The sequence below is a fragment of the Pseudorca crassidens genome, chromosome 1 (assembly GCF_039906515.1).
Source record: "Pseudorca crassidens isolate mPseCra1 chromosome 1, mPseCra1.hap1, whole genome shotgun sequence".
Classification (NCBI taxonomy): Eukaryota; Metazoa; Chordata; class Mammalia; order Artiodactyla; family Delphinidae; genus Pseudorca; species Pseudorca crassidens.
In genome coordinates, this window is record NC_090296.1 from 85,140,286 (window position 1) to 85,163,737 (window position 23,452).

Here is a 23,452-nt window from a genome sequence, read left to right on the forward strand (position 1 = left end):
CCTCTGAATTTTTCCTCCCATATTCAACTCTGCAGTGTTTGATACTTTGCAGTTGCTCTTCATTCTCCAAACTTACTAAGTACAAAATAGTAATGTTCAAGGAATCATTTACAGGGACAGCTTAGTATTTGCTTGTCAGTTGGTTTACTGACATAACCTGTGTGCTGAATTCACTAGAATGTGGCATAGTCAAACCTGGCTTCTTCCACTCCAGAGCTGGTGCAAGAAACACTTGGCAGCTATTAAAGTGCTATTCTTTGCAGTTATTTGGTATAATTTGCCACAGAAGTAAATTCCAGGAGGTAATATCCTTGCTAGGTTGTACTCTAGCATGACTGAAGGAGTTCATGCTAAGGGCCAATGGTCTCTAACCCAAGGTGATTCTCTTGGCAGCCGGGAAGACTTTCAGCGGATTCCAGAACTTGCCATCAACCCACTGGGGGACCGGATCATCAATGCCTTCTTTCCAGAGGGGTGAGTGCCTGCATTTATTGGGCTTCCTTTCTGAGGCTAATCTGGAATGTTGCTATCGGTTGGGTCATCTCAGACCATGATCCTCCTGATTACATTAGGCCTCTCTAACTCGATCATATCTAAAATATCTCTACCCTCATCCTTGTTTTAAACTTCAGATAGGTCTATTAGCCCATCTTCAAAGTTGTCTTTAATCTCTGTTTATCTTTGATGTAAAACTAAACATTTTTAAAACTTTTATTTGGAAATAATTTCAATTTACAGAAAAGTTGCAAAATTTGCAAACAGTATGAGGAACACCTGTACATCTTTTACCCAGAAGCATCTGTTGTATTGTTAACATTTTGCCTCATTTGTGTATGCTCTCTGTCTCAGTCCTAGCTAATAAAAACTTCATTCAGGCCACATACATAATTACTACAAATTTTCTAGTAGTCACATTTAAAAAGTAAAAATAAACACGTTACATTAATTTTGGATGAACAAGTTAAATTAACTTTGGCAATATATATTTTATTTATCCTGATATATCCAAAATATTATTCAATATGTTATCAATATTTTAAAAGTATTATTATATTGTATATTCTTTTTCATATTAAGTCTTTGAAATCTAGTGTGTAATTTATACTTACCACACCTATCAAGTGCTGTAATAATATTAATATAAAATATTATGTATTCTTTTTTCCAGCTTTATTGAGATGTGACTGACATATAACATTGTATAAGTTTAAGGTATACAACATAGTGATTTTATACATGTATATATTGAAAAATGATAGCCACAATAATATTAATTAACACATTCATCACCTCACACAGTTACTTTTTTCTTTATTTTCTTTTTATTTTTTAGTTACTTTTTCTTGTGATGAGAACTTTTACCTCTCTTAGCAACTTTCAAAGGTACAATGCAGTGTTGTTAACTCTAGTCACTTTGCTGTACATTTCGTCCCCAGAATGTATTCATCTTATAACTAGAGGTTTGTACCCTTTGACCACCTTCATCTATTTCCCTCATTACCTATTGTATTCTAATATATTACTGATAGTCCAATTTTATCAGTTTATCCAACAATCTTTTTAGCATGTCCCCTTCCTCCAGTATAGGATCCCAGTCTGGCTCAGTTGTCATATCTCTTTAGCCTCCTTTAATCCAGAACATTGCTTTACATTTCTTTTACGACATCAACTATGGATATAGTTCCCCTAACACACACACACTCTCTCAAACAGATTTAGGTTTGTGTAATGTAAAACTAGGCTTTTGATATGCTTCACTAACCTAATACACTGCCTTCAAAGTGCTGAGTCAATATTTACTGATTCAATTAGGTACGGTTTCCTGAATAAAGCTTATCATATAATCTTGTTTTAAGTAATCTCTTTAACAATGTCTTCCTGGTTCCTTGTGACTTGTTTATTTGACCCAGAGGACTTTAAAATGTTATATGTTTGCCAGTTCTTAGTAATGAGACTAAGTGTCAGTAAGTGCACCATCAGATAAAACACGTGGAGAGGAAATTTTAGAACTGAATTGAGAGCAAAGGAATTTGCAAGTTGAGAAGACGGTCACTCAGTAAATTTGAGTGACAGTCAAAGGGGAAGACTAGCAGCCAGTTCATGTGAAGATAGGACTCAATCAGACTGAGACCTGCCCTTTTCAGATTCATGGTGACCATGAGTAATCACTTACACTTCCTCATTTTCTGATTTTTTTTTTCTCTCCCTGAAATGCCCGTTTGTTTCAGGTGTGGTTTTAGTGCTGAATTCTTGCCTTTTTTCACTTCCTTTTTTTAGCCCTTGCAGAGAACTGTCTGGAGATAACTTTCACTGCTCTTTTGTATCCAAACCTTTTGCAATGAAAAGTAAACCCCGTAGAGTCATTTTGCCAGCTTTTTTTTTAAGTGTTCCCTAGTCACCATTGATTATTTGAAGAAGCAGCTTGTGGAAAGCTGTTTTGTAAAGGCCAGACCACCTTTGTTGTGACTACAGTGTTGTCTGTCATCCTTTTCACTGATCTCTTTCTTGCTAAGGACACAATGTGTGCTGATGTACTTGAGGTATATATGAGGAGGCTGAGGATGGCGCTGGACTACACTGCTCGGCTCTTAGCATGCTGCACCTCTACTTCTTGCTCTAATCAGATACAGATATTTGGCTTCTGGGTTTTTTGTTTTTCTCTGGTCATATTTAGGTTCAATTTGTTTTTAAAGAATGAGATTTGAAAGTAAGACATTGGTATTTAGTTCCCTTTTACTCAGAGACATGCCAGTGATATATGTACTCATTTATCTGTTTGTTCTAGCATGTGACTCAGATCTTATTACACATTCCTTGATTCCTCAGCCCTTACTCACATTTTTTAGAGATAACGCTCCATTAGCAGTATAGCTACCTTAAAGAGTGAAAGGTCATTCCTTTGGGTACAAGCGGCTCACAAGCTAGCCTTTGAACTCTACCTTTACAAGGTCTCTGATCTCTGTGTTTGCTGGCACTTAGGAGACCCGACATACCACATCTATTCAATGGGAGCAAAGACTCAGATGTATTTTTAGGTAGCCACAGGAACCAGGCAACCTGTTCTTTCCGTGACTGCCTTAGATAAATAGCTATGTCACATGGGACATTCTCTTTTAATATTAAAAACATTCTTTATTCATTCAAGTTTTAGAATTATTTCTTACAGGGTTACTGATTAGCCTGTGGTGTGATAAAAAGATTTTCTCTAATCTTAAGTACCCAAAAAGCTTTATACACAAAGGTCTTTCAAAACATGAGGAAAATATCTATCCAATTATGAGGGAATAATAAAATCATGATACAGCCACACAATTATTATGCAGATGGTTTAAATGTTTCAAAGTGTTTATACTGATTGTAGACATGCCTAAAAGTTTAAAAAAAGCAAGCTACAAAATTATGCAGTATGTTCACAATTATCCAAAAAACATAGAAAAATTACTGGGAGATATATTAACAATGATTGTGATTGATTGGTAGAACTAGAAGTGGTATTTTTCTCTTTTCTTTTTATCATATTTCCAAAAATGTATTTATTGCTTCTATAACTAAATAAACTTTATTTCAAAAGCAGCTTTTACATAATATGCCTTAACGTTAAAATATCACTAGGTACGTGTGACTGCAGGGGAGACATGAGAGGTGGTTAGGGAGACACTGGGTTGAAATGACTTAACTTGCTGTTTGCTGCAGAGTCTGAAGCCAGTGAGTTCAAGTTCTGGCTTGTCTGATAGCACAGCCCTGCTGCTACTTAAAATCCTCTTTGGGAAAAGAGAAGTAAATTCAATAGGTAACTGACTCTGGTAAGTCCTGTTACCTCTCTAAGTCTGGTTAATAATTTGTAAAGTAAGAATAAAACCTCACAAGCTTGTGGCAAGACTTAACTGAAGATATTTTATGAGCCCTAAAGTACCATGTGTATGGAAAGAGACCTCATTAAATGGACTTTCAGGCCACTCTAGCTAAACCTGTTAATGTATTGAATTCATAAGAAATAATCACCTTGCCTTGACTGACAAGATGTTCTTTTTGTTATCTTTCCTGATCAGAGAGGACCAGGTAAACTTCCGCGGATTCATGAGGACCTTGGCTCATTTCCGACCCATTGAGGATAATGAAAAGAGCAAAGATGTGAATGGACCAGAACCACTCAACAGCCGAAGCAACAAACTGCACTGTAAGGAGATAAAGTCTTCTGGCTTAAAATATTTGCTTTTCATTTCTCACAAATCATTTATTTACTCATTCATTCACTGAACAAGCATTTATTCTAACATAGTGGTTAAGAGCTCAGACCCTGGAGCTAAACTGGCTGGATTTGATTTAATTAATTAATTTATCTATTTATTTTTGGCTGCATTGGGTCTTCATTGCCATGCACCGGCTTTCTCTAGTTGCGGCGAGCAGGGGCTACTCTTTGTTACGGTGCACGGGCTTCTCATTGCAGTGGCTTCTCTTTTTGTGGAGCATGGGCTCTAGGTGCGCAGGCTGCAGTAGTTGTGGCACACGGGCTCTAGAGCGCAGGCTTAGTGGCTGTGACGCACGGGCTTAGTTGCTCCACAGCGTGTGGGATCTTCCCGGACCAGGGATCGAATCCGTGTCCCCTGCATTGGCAGGTGGATTCTTAACCACTGTGCCACCAGGGAAGTCCCAACTGGCTGGATTTGAATCCCAGCTCTGCCACTTTTTGGCCCTGTGTCTTTGGGCAAGTTACTTAAAATCTTTGGGCCTCAGTTTCCTTTTCTGTAAAATGAGATATTAAGGGGTTTCAAACAGGAAGGTTTGAAGGCAATAAGAGTTAGCTGCTAATATATCCTGTGTGCCAGGTACTGTGATAAGTGCTAGAGTGACAACAGTGAGAAAGACCCATCCCACCTTAGAATTTGATAGATACTGGGATATGACTTAAGTAGGGGTGGACAGCTAGGTTAGTGCAAGACTTAATTTTTGTCTCCATGCCTCTTGCCGCCTTTCCTTGGATATTTGTTAATTTCCCTCTGCCCTTTGTTGGTTCATGTATGATATTGCCTAATCCCTTACAATACTTCTCCAAGAAATTAAATTTAAATTTCTCTTTTCATTCAACACAAGTTGAAACTGAAATTGTATTGAACTGGGGACTTCCCTGGTAGTCCAGTGGTTAAGACTCCGCGTTTCCACTGCAGGGGGCATGAGTTTGATCCCTGGTCGGGGAACTAAGATTCCGTACTCCACGTGGCACAGCCAAAAAAAAGAAAAGAAAAGAAAAGAAATTGTATTGAATTGATTGAGCCCTAGCTTCTCTTGCTTGGGTGCACAGTGAAGTCTATGAAGCCACAGAATAAATGGGGCCCATCAAGTTTTTTTGTTTTTGTTTTTTAATTAATTAATTTATGCCCATCAAGTTTTTACTGAACGATTTAAAGAAAAATTAAAAGGCTTTTTAATATTGAAACAAATATAGATAAACTATAGAATATAATGCCAGATTTACATACATTTGAAAGATAGTACATGAAACTTAAACTTTTAATTTGTAGCGCTTGGGCCATATCCACAGATCTCCCTTGCTTATAGGAGTGTGAGTTCACTCCTCTGTATTTCAGGTAAAGAGTTTGAGAAATACTAAAATAAGTTTTGTTCTATAAGACAGGGAAGATTTTTGAACCAAAATAATAAAACACTGCTTTTCTTTACCACAATATCATATACCTTAATGAAGAGTGGAAAATTTAAGTACAAAGAAAACTAAATATAAAAGAAAATAGAATTCTAATGAATTGTTCTCAAATTTATTGGATACTTTATGTTTATTAGTGAATTTCACTTTCTTCTTTCAAGACTAAATACTGTTTGAGACAAAGCCTTGTGTCTTAATGTTTTATGAGCTTTAGTATATATTTATTACATGTTTGCCTGATGCTGGCATTAATGTAGTAGAAATTTTCTCATTTAAAATGTTGTCAGACCAGGAGTTGATCAGTAATTGAAAAAGTCAGCTAAAGCATAGAATCATAGAAAAGGATACATGGTTTAACATTTTAAATTACCTTATATTATTTAAAAACACATTCACTGGCCAGTCTTTAGATGTAGGACCAAGAGTTGTTTTGTTTTGTTTTGGTAAAGTTCTGTTGATGGGAGGTGTGTGACATTTTTGTGTAGAACACATCTATAATGTATAGTCTAAGGTTTCTAGTTGCAGTTTCTTTTCAGTGGAAAGAGAACTTAAAGGTACTTATAAAGCATTCTGAGAATAGAATCTTCCTGCTGTTAACATTTTTTCCTTGATCTTTTGCAGTTGTCCTGCCACACATACTTTAGCAACAGTTTGGTGGGGTTTTTTTCTTCAGTGCCTTAATATTGAGCCTTTCAAAAGCAGTCAATCTAATATTCATTTAAAAATAACTTTATTTTCACACATTTCATTTCTTCTAAAATTATGTAGTTTTATGAAAAGTACAAATAGCACAGTTCTAGGACAGTTGACACACCTGACTCTCGGTAAGCATCCAACTCAGCAGGTGGAGTAGGCACTCCAGAGTCGCCCATTGGCTACAACTATGCAGTGTGCTGCCATATCAGCTAGAACGATTTGCAGAGGGGAGGGGGAGCATCTGTGAATCCAGTGAGTCGGTTAAGAAGACAGTTAAGAAACATTGTGTGCTAGGGACTTCCCTGGTGGCGCAGTGGTTAAGAATCCGCCTGCTAATGCAGAGGACACGGGTTTGAGCCCTGGTCTGGGAAGATCCCACATGCCGCAGAGCAACTAAGCCTGTGCACCAGAACTACTGAGCCTGTGCACCTAGAGCCTGCACATTGCAACGAAGAGTAGCCCCTGCTCGCCACAACTAGAGAAAGCCTGTGCGCAGCAACGAAGACCCAAGGCAGCCAAAAATAAATAAATAAATAAATAAATTCATAAAAAAGACAACATTCTGTGCTCTACGAAACTATGCTTGCTTTTCTAATCCAGGATTAGAGGAGGCTTTAAAGGTTATCAGGTATAACACAGACCTGTTACCTGAATTCCCTCTACAGCCTGGGCTCTACTTTTTTCAAGTCACGAATTCCCTTGGCAGTCTGGTGAATCCTGTCGATCCCATCTCGGAATGTTTGTGAATGCATAAAATGAAATACATAGGATTATAAAGGAAACCAATTATATTGAAATACAATGAACAAAATGTCAAAACAACTTTGTGATACAGTAATAAAGGTGTTTCTTTATTATACACTAAATAACAGGATATGACATTGGATCCCTGTGGCTATGGAGCAGCTCTGTGTCTTGAATGTGGTGGTGGTTACATGAAACTACATAGGTGATAAAATTGCATAGAACTACACACACATGCACATACACACATGGTGAAATCCGAATAAACTCTGTGGATTGTACCTCTGTCAGTTTCCTGGTTTTGATGGTGTATTATAGTTATGCAAGATGCTACCATCAGGAGAGGCTGGGGTGAAGGGTATATGCAAAGTCTTGAGGAGATATTTGTACACCCACGTTCATGGTGGCATTATTCACAATAGCTAAAACAAGAAAGTAACCCAAGTGTTCATCAATGAGTGAACGGATAAGCAAATTCATTAATTCACATTGACCCTAAAGAAAATATTCCAGGTAACATTAGGGGATTTGGTAGTTACTTAGCGTATCAGTGAGGATGCCTTCAGCTGACTCAGCTGACTTCAACAGTAAGGAGATGTATTATCTCACTTAACGAGTGAGGTGGGGCAAGCGTCAGGGTTGATTGTGTTGTCAAGGACCCAGGTTTTTCCTATTGCTCTGCTCTGCCATCCTTCGGGTCTGTTTCATCCAAAGGCGTGGCTCCTCATGGTCACATGGTGGCTTTCAGTGGCAGCTGGGCTATGCGCTTCCCTATTCATATCTGACAGTGGGGAAAGAAAGACAGAGGCAGAGAGACAGAATGCCCCCTGAAGCCATGGATGAGCTTCTTTTAGGAAGAAAGAAGGCCTGAATGCCACCGAAATGGCAGACTTTAGGGTGAGATAGAATAGTGAGTGCTGTGCAAGTTATGCATGGTTTTTACCATTACTTTAGTCTTGGCTTTCAGATCAACTTTTATAGGAAGCTGAACATGAATTCGAATTCTGTTGCATCCTGTATGTTAGGATCACATTCATGTAAGTAGACCAGTGAAACCAGAGCTACAGAGGAGTCCTGGATGTCTTCTTCTCCGTCTGTATTTTGGTTTTCTCTGAATTTCCCACAGAGCTGTGGAAGCAGTAAGACAGCACTTCTTGTTGTAGACTGAGAGCAACTGAACATCATACACCTAGCAACACATTTGCCACTAAGGCAAATTTGTTTATAGTCCATCTTCCTCAGAGAACAGTCTCTTCAGGGACTCTGAGAGCATGCTTTGTCCTATTTCTTTTTTATGCCACAGTGAAAGAATGTCAAGGACAATCAGCAAGGCTGAACTGTACCTATGTAGGCACAGGCCCAAGCACACATAGTACTACTGCTCTGTTTGTCTCCCAGGAGTGGTTTCCTTATTGTTCTCCTCTTCAGGTCAGTGAGGTTATAAAGTCTGATGTGGAAGGTACAACCCAACTTAGAATGCTCCAGGGCATGGTAAGCTTCCTTTTTGATGTTCTGATTGTCCTCTTAAATAGTTTACGTTTTTTATAACACATAATGAGTAATGTGGGAAATGAGTCTGCATGAAGATATTTTATCTGGACGATGAGGAATATTGGTGATGTGGAGTTTGGGAGAGTAGCCAAGAAGAAACTGAGCAGCATTATTCACAACAGCCAAAAGGTGGGAGCAACCCAAGTGTCCGTCAACATGAAAGGATACACAAAATGTGGTATATACATACAATGAAATATTATTCGGCCTTAAAAAAGGAAATTCTGTCACATGCTACAACATAGAAAAATTTACTTATGCTAAATAACAATAAGCCAGACACAAAAGGGTGAATATTATTTGATTCCTCCTCTGTGAGGTTCCTAGAGTAGTCAAATTCATAGAAAGTTGCCAGGGCCTAGAGGCAGGGGGAAATGGGGACTTATTAATGGGTCAAAATTTCAACTGGGGAAGATGAAGAAGTTCTGGAGATGGATGGTGGTGATGGTTACACAACAGTGTGAAAGTACTCAACTGTACACTTAAATTTTATGTTTATTTCACTATAGTGTTTTGGTTTTTTTTTAAGGAAGTAACCGTGATTAAAATGTAAAGGTTTGACTGAGATCATTCATTTGGTCTTTCATTAAGCAAATGTTTGAGCAACTCCTGTATGCCAGGCACTATTTTAGGCCCAGGATACAATGGTGCATAAATCAGATAAAGTCTTTGCTTTCAGAGATCTTACAATGTAATAAGGGAGATAGACTATATGGAAAAAGACGAATAAACAGGACTTATGATCGTGGCAAGTTTTGTGAAGGAAATGAATAAGGTAAGATGAGAGAGTGATGGGGGAGGGTGTCACTACTTTAGAATGAGTGGTCAGGGAAACCTCTCTGAGGAGTTAAAACCCTAAGAATGAGCCAATCATGCCAAGAATAGCAGAAGAGTGCTCTAGGCAGAGGGGACGACTGGTGTAAAGGTCCTTGGGTAGAAATGAGTGCTTGGTGTTCAGAGAACAAAGCAGCATTATCAAGAAAGAAGTGAGTGGTAGGAGAGGAGGGCAGAGAGGTGACGGCGGGTAGATGACACTGATCGAGCTCTTCCTGTGTGCCAGGCACTGTTTAAAGTGCCTTTTGTGTACTAACTCATTCAGTCCTCACAACCCTATGAGGTGGATTCTGTTACTCTCATCTTGCACCTCTTGGGCAACTGAGGCACAGAGAGATTAAGTAACTTGCTCACGTAGACATAGCTAGTAAGCGGTCAGACAGGACTCGGCAGAGTTAGAGTCTTAACCACTGTACTGTATTGCTCTGCCGTCAACAGCAGGAGCTCAGAGGAGGGGTCCAAGCTGGAGATGCACATTTGGGAGTCATCAACATTAGATGGCATTTAAAGCCCTGGGACTGGAGATGAGAGATGACAGCTCTGGAGACAGGAGAGTCCAAGTCTCCTGGATTAAGAATGGGGGGAAAGGGAGAGGAGGAGAGGAAAGAGAGAGAAGCTAACAGAATGGCTCAGTCGTTTGGCATTTGACCATTCATTATCTCGGGGAAAATGCTGGTTTCTACTGGTTCAGGACCAGAGCTGAGTGACAGGAATCCAAGTCAGTTAAGAAATAACTACTGTTGCTGTAGTTTTTTCTAAAAGACCCTATCGTGTGATGGCTCTGCTGGTGTCTTAGTCTGCTCAGGCTGCTATAACAGGATACCATAGACTGGGTGACTTAAGCAGACATTTCTCACAGTTCTGGAGACTGGACTCTGAGATCAGAGTGCCAACATGGTCGGGTTCTTGGTGAGGGCCCCCCTTCAGGTTCACAGTCTTCTTCTTGCTGTATTCTCACGTTGGGAGGGAGGTGGAAACAGAAAGAGAGAAGGATAAAGAGATCTCCTGTCTCCTCTTTTTATAAGGGCATTAATCCTATCATGAGGGCCTCACCCTCATGACCTAATCTAACCCTAATTACTTCCCAAAGATTCCACCTCCTAATAGCACATTGTGGATAAGTTATGGTTCCAACATAGGAATTCTGGGGGAGATACAAACATTCAGTCCATTGCAGTTAGGTTTCAAAAATTAGCTTTTCAGCTTTCTGTAAATACTTTGGCAGAAAGGGATGTAAGTGTTTATTACAGTTACCCCCCAATTAAGAAATTCAGAAACAGATATTTATGGGTTATATAGCAAACAGATTTCCATTGCAAAATCTTTAGTAAATAACACATTTTATGGTATATTAGAAAGATGACAGCATATGCAGAAGAGAGAGAGAGAGAGAGTGTGTGTGTGTGTGTGTATGTGTGTTTAGTTTGGGGAATATATATATATTTTTTCCATTCATCTGTTTTATTTTTATTTTATATTGGACTGTAGCTGATTTACAATGTTGTGTTAGTGTACAGGTGTACATCAAAGTGATTCAATTATACATATACCTATTCTTTTTCAAATTGGGAATATATTAAACACACATTCCTTTAGGAACACTTATGATCCTTGTCTCCTTCCCCTTGGAATCCAAACCTCCTAAGCATATAAAGTCTCAAATTTGATAAAGTTAGTTACTCAACTAACCAAATTAAAGAAAACAGACAAACATCAGAGAAAGTCTCTCCTAGTTACTCCCCCTTCCAGAATTTTAATATTGTGCCTTACAAAAAGTAAATTAGATTTTTCTAAAAGTTTTACTTAGACTTTTAGTGAACTCAGCACGCCGCCCCCCCCCACCTTTTTTTTCTTTTGGTGGAGGCAAGGAGTGATGCTTAAACTTTTAGATATTCATCCACGTTCTCTTGCCCTTGTACCTAGTATTAGTTCTGCCTGGAATGCCACCCTTCATCAGATTTCTGTTTGTCTTTCAAGACCTTGTTCAAATGTTGCTTGAACCAGAAAGGCACATCTGCTATATGCTTTGTTCCCTGGTATTTCATATGTATGATAACACTTGGACTGTATTAAAGTGCGTAGTGTGTGTTGCTTTCCTCTACTAGGCTGTGGGTTCCAAGGACGAGATCTAAATCTGTATATCTTAATAACTCTAAAGCTGGATTTGGGCCTTTTAATATTGGCAGTACCTACTGAAAACCAAAAATCTTACGACATACTTGAAATGATTCAAAGCCTCAAAACCACAGTATATTCAGCTCTAAGTGTAAGGTAGTCACTTCCTCAGTGTGATTTGTCACAGTGCCAAAAAATCATCCAGTGTTACCATACTTTTCACTTGGTGGCCCTTCAGGAAAATGGCACTGTCTGAATGATTTTTGCTCTTCTGAATTCTCTCTCTCAGATATCCTAGTTTCTAAAAGACTTACCTATTGTTAAAGAGGGAGAAGCATGAGAAGGCCAGGACACCATCAGATTCTTGGCATTTCTATTTGACACTGAAGTTCTTTACCTTCAGGATTCCCAAGTAGTTGAGTATTATTTGAAATTTGACATGAATTTGCTGAAGTGGTCATTTTTCCAGAGTAATACTTTGTGTAGTCAGCTGTTTGGTTGCCTCTGTGGCTCCTATTGTTGGCTCCCCCTGAGTGCGGTGCACGGTAGACTTGGGCTGTGTGAGATGGCCTAAGTGACAGAGCCACTTACGGGTTTTGGATTTTTTTTTTTAAACATTCTAAGTTAAGAAAAAGGACATTCGACTTATTACGTTATTGATTTGTGCAATAAAGGGGCCATACTTCATCCAAGCTAGGATGCCATCAATTATGAGATGCATCCCAGTTTCTTAAATGTTACAATGTCTTTAAAAGCTCTACAAGTAATTGCAGTTGCTCTTGGAAAAACTATTAATTCATTGTCAGTTTTCTGTCAGGTGTCCTTTATATATTTAGTTCCTTGAGAAGGGGCAAAACACTTTTAAATTTCCACTAAATTCTTGTTTTTTCCTACCAGTTGCTTTTCGACTGTATGACTTGGATAAAGATGACAAGATCTCCCGTGATGAGCTGTTACAGGTATGTGGGAGAGTTCCCATGCACACGAATAACTTGTGTTTGGGCCCTGCCAGCTTATTTTTGTGGGCAGGAATTGTTCTTTCCTTGAGTAAGCATTTATTTAACACCTGCTGTATGCAGAGTCCTGTCCTAGATATAAAGCAGAGCAGATGACCTGGGGAAACTTGAAATGGCGTCTTGAGTTCTCACAGATGTCTCCACTATTTGAAAGCTAACTAAATGTCATTTAAGTGCAGACTGGCACTAAAATATGTGAGATGATTTAGATCAGATAGTTCATTTATTGTCAGCTTATTGGTAATTCTGATGACACGAAAGTTAATGCTGCTGTTTTGTATGTCCTTAGGCCTGATGTAAGGGTCAAGGAACTGCTTCTGGGACAGTGTAGCTGAGCCACTACTCACTCGCCTTTGTTGCTCCCCCTAGATAATTCCCTGTTCTAATAGCAGTGACTGGCATTTCATCCTATTAGCATTGCCGTTCTCTTTCTCCCTGCTCCCCCTTCCCTAAATACAAGTTTAGGTAGGGAGAAAATTCTCCTTTTTTCTTTTCTTCTTTTAATATTTATGAATCTTGAGGGACTTCTGGCGGTCCAGTAGTTAAGAATCCACGCTTCCACTGCAGGGACACAGGTTCGATCCCTCATCAGGGAACTAAGATCCCGCATGCTGCGCGGTGTGGCAATAAATAAATAAATAAGTTAATTAATTAATTAAAGGTATTAAAAAATATTTATGAATCTTGAGGACCCTAGGGGGCAAAAACATTCAGGAATTTCCATGGGGAGATTTCTCTATTTCAAGATAAAACTAAAAAGTAAAGTGGTTTCTACTCACCCTGAAGTAAGTCTGAACTCATTGCCTTGAGAAGTCTTCTAAGTTGAGGTTAAGGACCAACCCAGGGTACTCCTACATTTCTGTGTCTGAGTAAAAACCAAAACAGCCTGCAGGTCAATGATAGTGTCCTTTACTTTTGAATTGAGGGCATCTTTCTTTTTTTTTTTTTTAAATAAATTTATTTATTTATTTTTGGCTGTGTTGGGTCTTTGTTGCTGTGCGCGGGCTTTCTCTAGTTGCGGCGAGCGGGGGCTACTCTTCGTTGCGGTGTGTGGGCTTCTCACTGCGGTGGCTTCTCTTGTTGTGGAGCACGGGCTCTAGGTGCGCGGGCTTCAGTAGTTGTGGCACACGGGCTCAGCTGCTCCACAGCATGTGGGATCTTCCCGGACCAGGGCTGGAACCTGTGTCCCCTGCATTGTCAGGCAGATTCTTAAGCATTGCGCCACCAGGGAAGCCCCGGGGACATCTTTCTTCAGTAAGAAGAATTTACTTTATTTAAAATTGCTACATCTGGGGGCTTCCCTGGTGGCGCAGTGGTTGAGAGTCCGCCTGCCGATGCAGGGGACACGGGTTCATGCCCTGGTCCGGGAAGATCCCACATGCCGCGGAGCGGCGGGGCCCGTGAACCATGGCCCCTGAGCCTGCGCATCCGGAGCCTGTGCTCTGTGGTGGGAGAGACCATGGCAGTGAGAGGCCCGCGTACTGCAAAAAAAAAAAAAAAAAATTCTGGTTGAACTTTTGGGGGTCATGGATATGTTTATTATCTTGATCGGGGTGATGGTTTTACAAGTGTGAACAGATGTCAGAACTTATCAGATTGTACATTTTAAATGTGTACATTTTACTGTATATCAATTATACTTCAATAAAGATAGTTGCTATACACATTTTATGAGGCCAGCATAACTTGGACATGAAAACCTTCTAAAGACTGTAAGAAAATTACAGCGCGGTCTCCTTCACTCACATAGATGTAAAAATCCAAAACAAAATATTAATACGTCGAATCCAGCAATATATAAAAAGGATACTATATTATAGCCAAGTGGCTTTATACCAGGAATTCAAAGAATTCAAATTAGAAAACCAATCAATAGTATTTCTCCATGGTAGCAGATTAAAGAAGAAAAGTTGAATGGTCTTTTCCATAGAATTTTAATAAAATTCATCTTCCATTCATGATTTTTTTAAGGTAGCAATGTTGACTTTTTTTTTTTTTTGCGGTACGCGGGCCTCTCACTGTTGTGGCCTCTCCCGTTGCGGAGCACAGGCTCCGGACGCGCGGGCTCAGTGGCCATGGCTCATGGGCCCAGCCGCTCCGTGGCATGTAGGATCTTCCCGGACCGGGGCACGAACCTGTGTCCCTTGCATCCTGACTTTTTAAATTTTTATTGGAGTACAGTTGATTTACAATGTTGTGTTAGTTTCTGCTGTACAGCAAAGTGAATCAGTTATACATACACATAGGCCCACTCTTATTAGACTCTTTTCCCGTATAGGTCATTACGGGGTATTGACTAGAGTTCCCTGTGCTGTACAGGAGGTCCTTATTAGTTATCTGTTTTATATATAGTAGTGTGTATATATCAATCCCAGTCTCCCAATTTATCACCCCAACCAATTCATGATTTTTTTTTAAAGTCTTAGAAAAATAGAGACGGGAGCTTTCTTAAACCATTGAAGGGTATATATAAAAAAACCTCACCATGCATTAAAAAAATAGTAATAAGAAAAGTTCCATTTGCTAATAAACTTCTGACTGGAACTAAAAGTGACACCATGGAGAGGTGGAAAGAGCATTGGCCAGGTGTGGAGGCCCGGGCAGGTGGCTCGGGCTAGTGGCTGTTGGGACCTGTGTCCAGGCACTTCTGGACCTTTATGTCCTCATTGACAGACTGGATGAGTGATTTTTAAGACACCACCACTCCTGTCCCCACCCCACTGTATACACACAGCACACATGCACAATTAGTTCTATAATTCTAAAAATAAAACACTTCAGAGAATAATTAGACTGGGACCTGAAGAAGCTGCTGTTTGAGGATGGATTTGTCTAGTTGGCCACACACAGTCAGGGAAGATGGCAAATGGCTTGGCCATTTAATATTTTTGTTAGCATTGCCACTTTTTATTTATCCTTCAGTTTGTATACATTTCTACCCAAATGTACAACTTCCGATTTTCAAGAATTGATTTGTGGGTCAGGGGTGGGGGGAACAGTCTTGATACAGATCAATATTTCAGCTCTTTTTTTCTTTTCAGAAAATCCTATAATATACTTTTAAAAATCTGTTTCAAGAGATTGGGGAAGGATGTAAAGGAATAGGGGAAAGGGAGTCCTGTGAACAGCTGGGCTAGAAGGCCTTGCTTTCCTTGGGTAAAGCTCAGCTCTTAACCTGTTGAAGACAGAGGTGGTTAACTAGGGCAACGCAAGGCATCATAAAAGCACCCTGTCCCCCATTTCATATTGTCTAAGAGCCATGTCATTAGAGTTGCTTGTTTTGCTTAAGGTAGCAGTTTTCAATGTATATTCACACCCTAAAGATGTTAGCAGAATAAGTGGGGAGCAGGCGATCTCTTTGTTAAATCTGAGAACAAATGTGGAAAAACAGTGTTTAATTCTTTTTCCACAGTTCTCGCAACCCTTTAAATGTGCTTGTCATTTTTCTAAAAGGGGGGATTTAGTATTTAACTCTTCAAGGATCTTTATGTTTCTCGACCATACTTTAGGAATATCTGGGCTAATGCACTGCCTCAAAGAGGACTGCATTCGGGTGAGATTCCAGAAAGCCCTACCAAACTGACTTAAACCTATAAGGGACTAGTTTGCCTCATGCAACAAGAAGCCTGGGGATAGATTGTCCAGGTTGGTACAGTACCTAAATGATGTCCAGGAGCCAGGCTTCTTCTTGCTCTGGTATCCATAGCACATTTGACTTTCACCTCACGGTCCCAGGATGGCTGCTGTACCACTAAGCATCATATCTACGTTCCGGGCAGGAAGAATGGGGAGGACCAAAATGCAAAGGATTCTCCCTGAAATGAGGCTTTGCCTTCCTATTCAGTGACCTTGCCAGAGAGTTCTGCTCACATCATTGTCTAGAATGGCCTAGGTGAGAAGATAAGGGTTTCAGCTTTTTGGCTGTTATATTTGAGGACATCAAAGGAAAGGAGGGTGGGGGTGGCTTTTATCTTTAATTTTAGCAGAAGAGTCCTGCTCACCCCCAAGTCTCCAGTAATTCCTGGCTGTTGGTCCTGCAGGTGCTACGCATGATGGTCGGAGTGAATATCTCAGACGAGCAGCTGGGCAGCATCGCAGACAGGACCATCCAGGAGGCTGATCAGGATGGGGACAGCGCCATATCTTTCACAGAATTTGTTAAGGTCAGTCACTTACCTCTTGGTTTGAAGAAGTTAAATCCTACTACACAGGAGGGAGGGAGAAAAACATTATTCACATAAGAGCTTGAGACAGTATCTCCTGTTGTGACCTTCATAACTGTCGTTGGGTTTTGTTTTTTTTAACAGGTTTTGGAGAAGGTGGACGTAGAACAGAAAATGAGCATCCGATTTCTTCACTAAAGGACTGAGACCAAACTGTTCCTTGCTTTCTAGTATTTAAGAACTGGAACTTGAAAGTCCTCCTGTACACCAGCCCCACCTCCATCCCATCATTCCCCTTCTCCCAAAGTACTACTGCTGTTGCATGACAACCCCAAATATGTTCCATCAACACAAACCTGCCTTTGGTGTATAAACAGGGCATTACAGAATGGTACACCCCGCCTAATTCTGTTCAGTATCATTCGCTGGATATCTCCATTTCTAAATATCATCTCCCCCTATTCTGCTGCTGAGTGCCACGTGTCCATCCAGTCTGAGAAGTGAGAGGGATTCATGCCAAGAACCAGCCAGCAAAGCTCTTTGACTGGATGTAGACCGTAGCCATGCTGCCTTCCCCCCAGCTTGGGTCTGGCATGCTCCTTCATCCTTTTTTATACGTCCTTTGCTTCCTACTTCTCTTTCACCCAATCTACCATTCACTTAATCTTTCAGTGTCCCTGCTTTTTATTAAGCTTCAGTCCCCTCTGTTCTACTTGGCACCCCAAGCTATGCCTGTTAAATGTATTTCTGACTTGGCAGTATAGTTCAGTGGTCTGGCGGTTTTTAATCTACTTTTACTCTTAAATGGGTCTTTGGGATGTTGCCTCTTCAGGAGCTTTTCGGTCAATACTTCTCTCGGAAGAATGTCTTGACCATCTCTTGGTCCCCTCTGCTCTGTCACCAAAGGGCTGTTGGTTGGAGATGTTCTTGAAAGATAAGGGTTATAGAGACAAGTCTTCTGGGTGGCTTGCCCAGGTCGCTCTACCTCTGGCCTCCGATTCTCAACATACATACCTACGTGGCTGCTCCTGTTAGTACAGTGTTGACTCTCCACAAATTAGCCATATGCCTGCAGGCTTGCTTAGTTTGAGGATGCTGTCACCACCAGAATAGCTGCTCTGACAGTATGCTTGTCAGGGGTGTTTCTCATGGCTGCTTGAACAAGGAGACTGGGCACCCTAAAAGTATTCCCACCTCTGCAGCATGGTTTATGCCTCAGTGCTGTGTGCCCTGGAATGTTTTTCTCTTCACATTTCCAAGTAGAAAGATAAGTGCCTAACTTATCCCAGTCCACAAGATTTAAAGATTGTCCTCAGTGTCTTGAGGTTTTACACAGAATTCTCTATGAATTTTACACCTGGCACATGTTACTGCTGGAAGCCATAGTCAGCTCCTAATACAGGTCCAAAGCATTGAATGTATCGTATCATTAGCTGCCTGGTTACAATGACATCCTAGCTCCTCTCTTAGACCACTGCTAATCCCTTAGGAACAAGGGCTCTGGCACTGGTGGCACGACCTGAGGTGGCATAATAGGCCTTTGCATGAACCAGAGCAACTTTTCTGCCTAAGTCAGCTTAGTATAGACCTCATTGAATCAGGCTGTTATTATCCTAACATCTGTCTTTATGAGTCTCTTCATCCATATCTGTCCTTGGCTGACTTTCTCTGACTCATTGCTTGCTTGCTGTTTCCTTGCTTTGGAAGGCTATCCAAGATGTATACACAATACTTTAGGAAGGAAATTACTTAAAAAAAAAAAAAAAAAAAAAACTGCAAAGGGATTAGGAAGAGTGGAGAAGAAAGAGTGGCCAGGCTGGATGACTCAAGTATAAATGACTGAGGAATTCTTGGTGAAGTATCAGTCTTACTTTGTGATCAAGTGATGTAATATAGGAATTGTATAAAAGGGAAGAATTGTCTGACACTGGTCTGTTAGAGAGGTATCCTTGACCTGCATATTTAAAGTTCCTAAGATTACGGCTTTTTGCTCCTTTTGGCTGTATAGCAATCTGTTTTAATCCACAGTTGTGCCTTATTGTTTCATTAAAATTGTATTCTTTGATCCATCCATAAATACTTGTGGTTAAAACAAAATAACTTGGGTGATTTTTGTCCCTTTGTTTTACAAGAATTTTACATAACTCAGTCCCCTTCTTCAAGTTTGAAATCACAGTGTGTCTCACTTACTCGGGTTTATGTCTGTGCTATCAAATGCCTTTATTTGAACGTAATTGGAACGTGACATGAGATTCTATCGGCTTTCATATCTGCTGCTGCCTGGACATAACAGGTGGAAGCGTTCATTTAGGGGCCAACACTAACACTTTGACAGCCTTAGCCACTGCCCACTTGCTCCAGGTAGGATTCCATTTCTGTTCTTGACTCTCTGACTCCTTAAATGTAGAAGAGGTCTAAAATAGGGTATCTGTCTATTGCTTGTTAATAAGTTGTCTACCCCCTCATGTACGTACAGTCTCAATGACATATTGTACCCAGCTATTGTTACATGGCTTTTCACATCTTCACGTTTCAGTCTGCTATGTAGGGTATGAGTACCTCTTCTTATTTTAAGGTTTAGTGTCACGCCACAAGACTCAAAAGAGTAATAGCTAGAGTCATCCTATGAATTCTAACACAATACCCTCTTCTTTTCCGGTCCCTGTGCCTCAAAAGTCCATTCAAAATGACTTACACTGTTTCAGCTTTGCTTCATTTTGAGTGTAACTTTAGGATTTGGAGAAAGTGACAAACAGATGGAGTGACCATGCTGTCAGTTTTGGAGGAAGCTTAATGTTACTGACCATGGCCATAGGTATACCAGTCTGTGACTAAAATAAGACGTTCATTGATACTGTAAAAAAAAAAATTTAAGAACATTACAACATTACCTGCAGTTTGAAGAGAATCCCCTTAACTAATTTTATTTCCCTTGCTCCCTTCTGGTCTACCCATGCATTACATATTTCTAAAGTAAATGAAACATAACATGAGATGATAACAGCTTTTAGAAATTAACATATTGTAATATTTCCCCATGTTAACTGTTCTTCCTTGTTTGTATCAACAGTTACATAATATTTTACCAACTTGATGTAATATTTACTTAACCATTACCTTACGTGGCATGTGGGATCTTCCCCGACCAGAGATCAAACTCACGTCCGCCTGCGGTGGAAGCACAGAGTCTTAACCATTGGACCACCAGGGAAGTCCCATTACTTTATTTGCTCATTGTTTCCAATTTTATGTTATAAAATAATGGTACAATGAATGCCTTTTTGCATATAACTTTCTTTTTTCTTTGAAAAAATTTTGTGGGAGTGGGATTACTAGAGCAGACTTTAGGCATTTACTTACAGCTTTTGATAGGCTTCAAGAGAATGCTGGAAGCAATCAAATTACTCTTTTTACCTTCAGTATTCTTTTTAGAATGTTCTTCATGGTCACCTATTTTTTCAAATTGATTATAGAATCCTGTCAAATTTTGTATTTAAAACACTATTAGAATAGATTGTCTTGATTGGGATTTAGAGCAGGTATTTACTGTAGAGACGCCTCATGGAGGACTGTCTTTACAAACTGCATTTCTTAAGCTACAAGCCAGGTGTTTATCCTGTTCCCCAAACACTGAAAGCAGAATTGCTTGGAAGGAGGTCATCATTACTGGACTGAAATTCCCTAAATTCACATTCCTTTGACTGAGATTTGAGTCAACTAGTGATTCAAACTGAAGATGGCTGGGCTTCCCTGGTGGTGCAGTGGTTGAGAGTCTGCCTGCCAATGCAGGGGACACGGGTTCGTGCCCCAGTCCGGGAAGATCCCATATGCCGCGGAGTGGCTGGGCCCGTGAGCCATGGCCACTGAGCCTGCGCATCCGGAGCCTGTGCTCTGCAACGGGAGAGGCCACAACAGTGAGAGGCCTGCGTACCGCAAAAAAAAAAAAAAAAAAAAAAAAAACTGAAGATGGCTGATTTGCCAGTACAGACCGTTTAACATCTAGCTTAATAGAAACTCCAGTTTTGAGATTTTCATTTTCTTTTCCTCTATGCCAAGCAGTGATGAGAGATTTACCTGGTAAGTTTGTGAGGTACTGCAGGCTGTTTCTGAGAGGGAACTGAGAGGGAGCAGATAGCAATGAAGAGTCTCGTGTCTTTTAAGATGGAGTAAGTAGGGAATTCCCTGGCAGTCCAGTGGTTAGGACTCAGTGCTTTTGGAGTAAGTAACTGGCCTGACATCTTTACCTAATGTATAAGCTGATCAAGGACATGGTCTTGAGATGCCAAGACTCAGTTTTCTTCTCTAAGCTCTTAAGTCTCTAAGCACTAGATTCTGATCTCTCATCAAAACTAGCAAGGCTGTTTGTTTGGAGGCATGGTCCTGACACTTCCAACCACCTTTGCAGTCTATTCAAGAACTGAAGCAGGTAGGTGAATTGTTATATCTCGTACCTGAATGTGGCTGGAGAAATAAGAATTGATCAAAGAAAGTCTCCGGGCTACCACAGTAGATATCAAGCACCATTAACCAGAGTTTGTGTTTTATTCACAAGCAAATCTCGTATTCCCTAAAACACACACACACACACACACACACACACACACACACACAGATATTCTTTAGAAATAAATCTGATAAATTCTAATAAACCTCGTGATATGGTCATCCAGCCCATAACAAATTGGAAGTAGTTAAATTAACAGGCACTACTAGAAACTGGTATGCTGATAACCAAGAAGGGCAGCTGACAAAGGAGGAGACAATATGAAAAACCAAGTAACTCAGTAGACATTCTAGTGTAGACCAGATAATCCTAAGCAGTTCATTAAACCTGAAGGCATTTCAACAGCATGTGTTTATAGAAAAGACCTCAAGTCATCAAGAAAAGGTCTAAAATGTGCTGGTGCTTATAAGTTTAAGCTTCAATAAAATAGAAGTTTACTTAGGTGAAACATCCCTGATAATACTAAAAAATTAAATGCTATTACATGTAATTCAGGCTGCACCTAGATCTGTGTAACTCAATACTATTTGTCCTGGTCGATCTCAGTAATTCCTGCCTGGTTTTTCCTTTTCCTTTTCTACATCTTTTTTCTTAGCATTTTGTAAAAAGCAATGGTTGATGGTGACTTCAAGTGGTGGCGTGGCTTAGATACATATCTGCAAACAACCTTATGGGCTGTGGAGAGAAAAAGCATTATTCTCTATGACACTATGTTTCTTGCGGGTAGGTGTTATCTTTTCTCTGTCAACTTGGGTATAGCAGATTTCTAGCTGTTATTAAATTATCCTCTGCAGGATATCTCTTTGGGGAGAAGGCTGCCATGGAGACCCTCATGATCTGATGAAACATCTTCTCAGAACAGACTCAATCTCTGTATAAAAACTTTCAACTTTAGCAGAATGCACATGCTGTACTATAAATGATTTTGTGCTGCCTCCTACATCCTTCTGGCAGATGTGGAGCCGAATCACAAACCTGAGATAGCATACAATCCGTGTTTGTAAAACATGACTCTGCATTCTGTGAGCTCCTCCTCTGTGCGCATGAAATTAGGGGCAATTCTGGTAGCTTCGTAGTCACAGAGACATCATCGATATTGCGAGATGGTTAGAGAACAGAAAGAGGCAGATACTAGCAAAGTTTGCAAAAGGGGAAAAGGGCAAATTTCAGAAATGATCCACTCATTTGTTTGACATTATTCCCCAGCAGAATTTTAGAATAAGTCACTACATGGTTGTGAAGACATGGAAAAGAATTTGATGATCACCAGGATGCTGATGTTTTTGGCAAAGAATTAAGTAGGCAGAATTCCTCTCACTTATTTCAAAGGTTTATTAAATTTGTGTGTCAGATCAGTGAAATAGGCAGAGTGTTGCTTTTTTAAAATTTATTTATTCATTTAGTTATTTTTGGCTGCGTTGGGTCTTCGTTGGTGTGCGCGGGCTTTCTCTAGTTGCGGCGAGCGGGGGCTACTCTTCCTTGCGGTGCGCAGGCTTCTCATTGCAGTGGCTTCTCTTGTTGCAGAGCACAGGCTCTAGGCACACGGGCTTCAGTAGTTGTGGCACACAGGCTCAGTAGTTGTGGCTCACGGGCTCTAGAGCACCAGCTCAGTAGTTGTGGCACGTGGGCTTAGTTGCTCCGCGGCATGTGGGATCTTCCTGGACCAGGGCTCGAACCTGTGTCGCCTGCCTTGGCAGGCAGATTCTTAACCACTGCGCCACCAGGGAAGTCCCCTAGAGTGTTGTTTTCAGCAAAACATATGACTGGGTCTCTCATAGTATTCATAAGGTTAAGATGGAGAAAATTGTGTTGGATTACAGTTGATGTATTTGAGGATGGTAGCTGAATAACCATACACCAAAAATCTAAAAGATCAGTATCAGCAGTCTTGAAAAAGAGGGACAGAATTGGAATCACACTTCCCAATTTCAAAATTTGCTTACTACAAAGCTACGGTAATCAAGGCATGAGGATAGACTGCCTCATGCTCTAGTCCATAGAGCAATGGACTAGAATCATGAGTCTAGAAATAAATCCTCACATTTGTGGTCAGCTGATCTTTGACAAGGATGCCAAAGCAAACTGGTGGGGGAAACAGTAGTCTTTCGATACAACTGGGGCAATTGGATATCCTTATGCAAACGAATGAAGTTGGACCCCTACCTCACAC

The 23,452-nt window shown here is 40.3% G+C and overlaps 1 protein-coding gene across 1 annotated transcript in view; it reads left to right on the top strand.

The window, feature by feature from the left end:
* Window positions 1-18,878, top strand: part of CHP1 (calcineurin like EF-hand protein 1) — a 37,162-nt gene extending 18,284 nt beyond the window's left edge. The window contains exons 3-7 of the mRNA XM_067743684.1: window positions 394-474; window positions 4,050-4,177; window positions 12,497-12,558; window positions 16,656-16,778; window positions 16,923-18,878. Of these exons, the coding sequence (XP_067599785.1) occupies window positions 394-474; window positions 4,050-4,177; window positions 12,497-12,558; window positions 16,656-16,778; window positions 16,923-16,976 (448 nt within the window). The 3' untranslated portion in view covers window positions 16,977-18,878. The remainder of the gene's footprint in view (window positions 1-393; window positions 475-4,049; window positions 4,178-12,496; window positions 12,559-16,655; window positions 16,779-16,922) is intronic.
* Window positions 18,879-23,452: the final 4,574 nt, after the last annotated feature.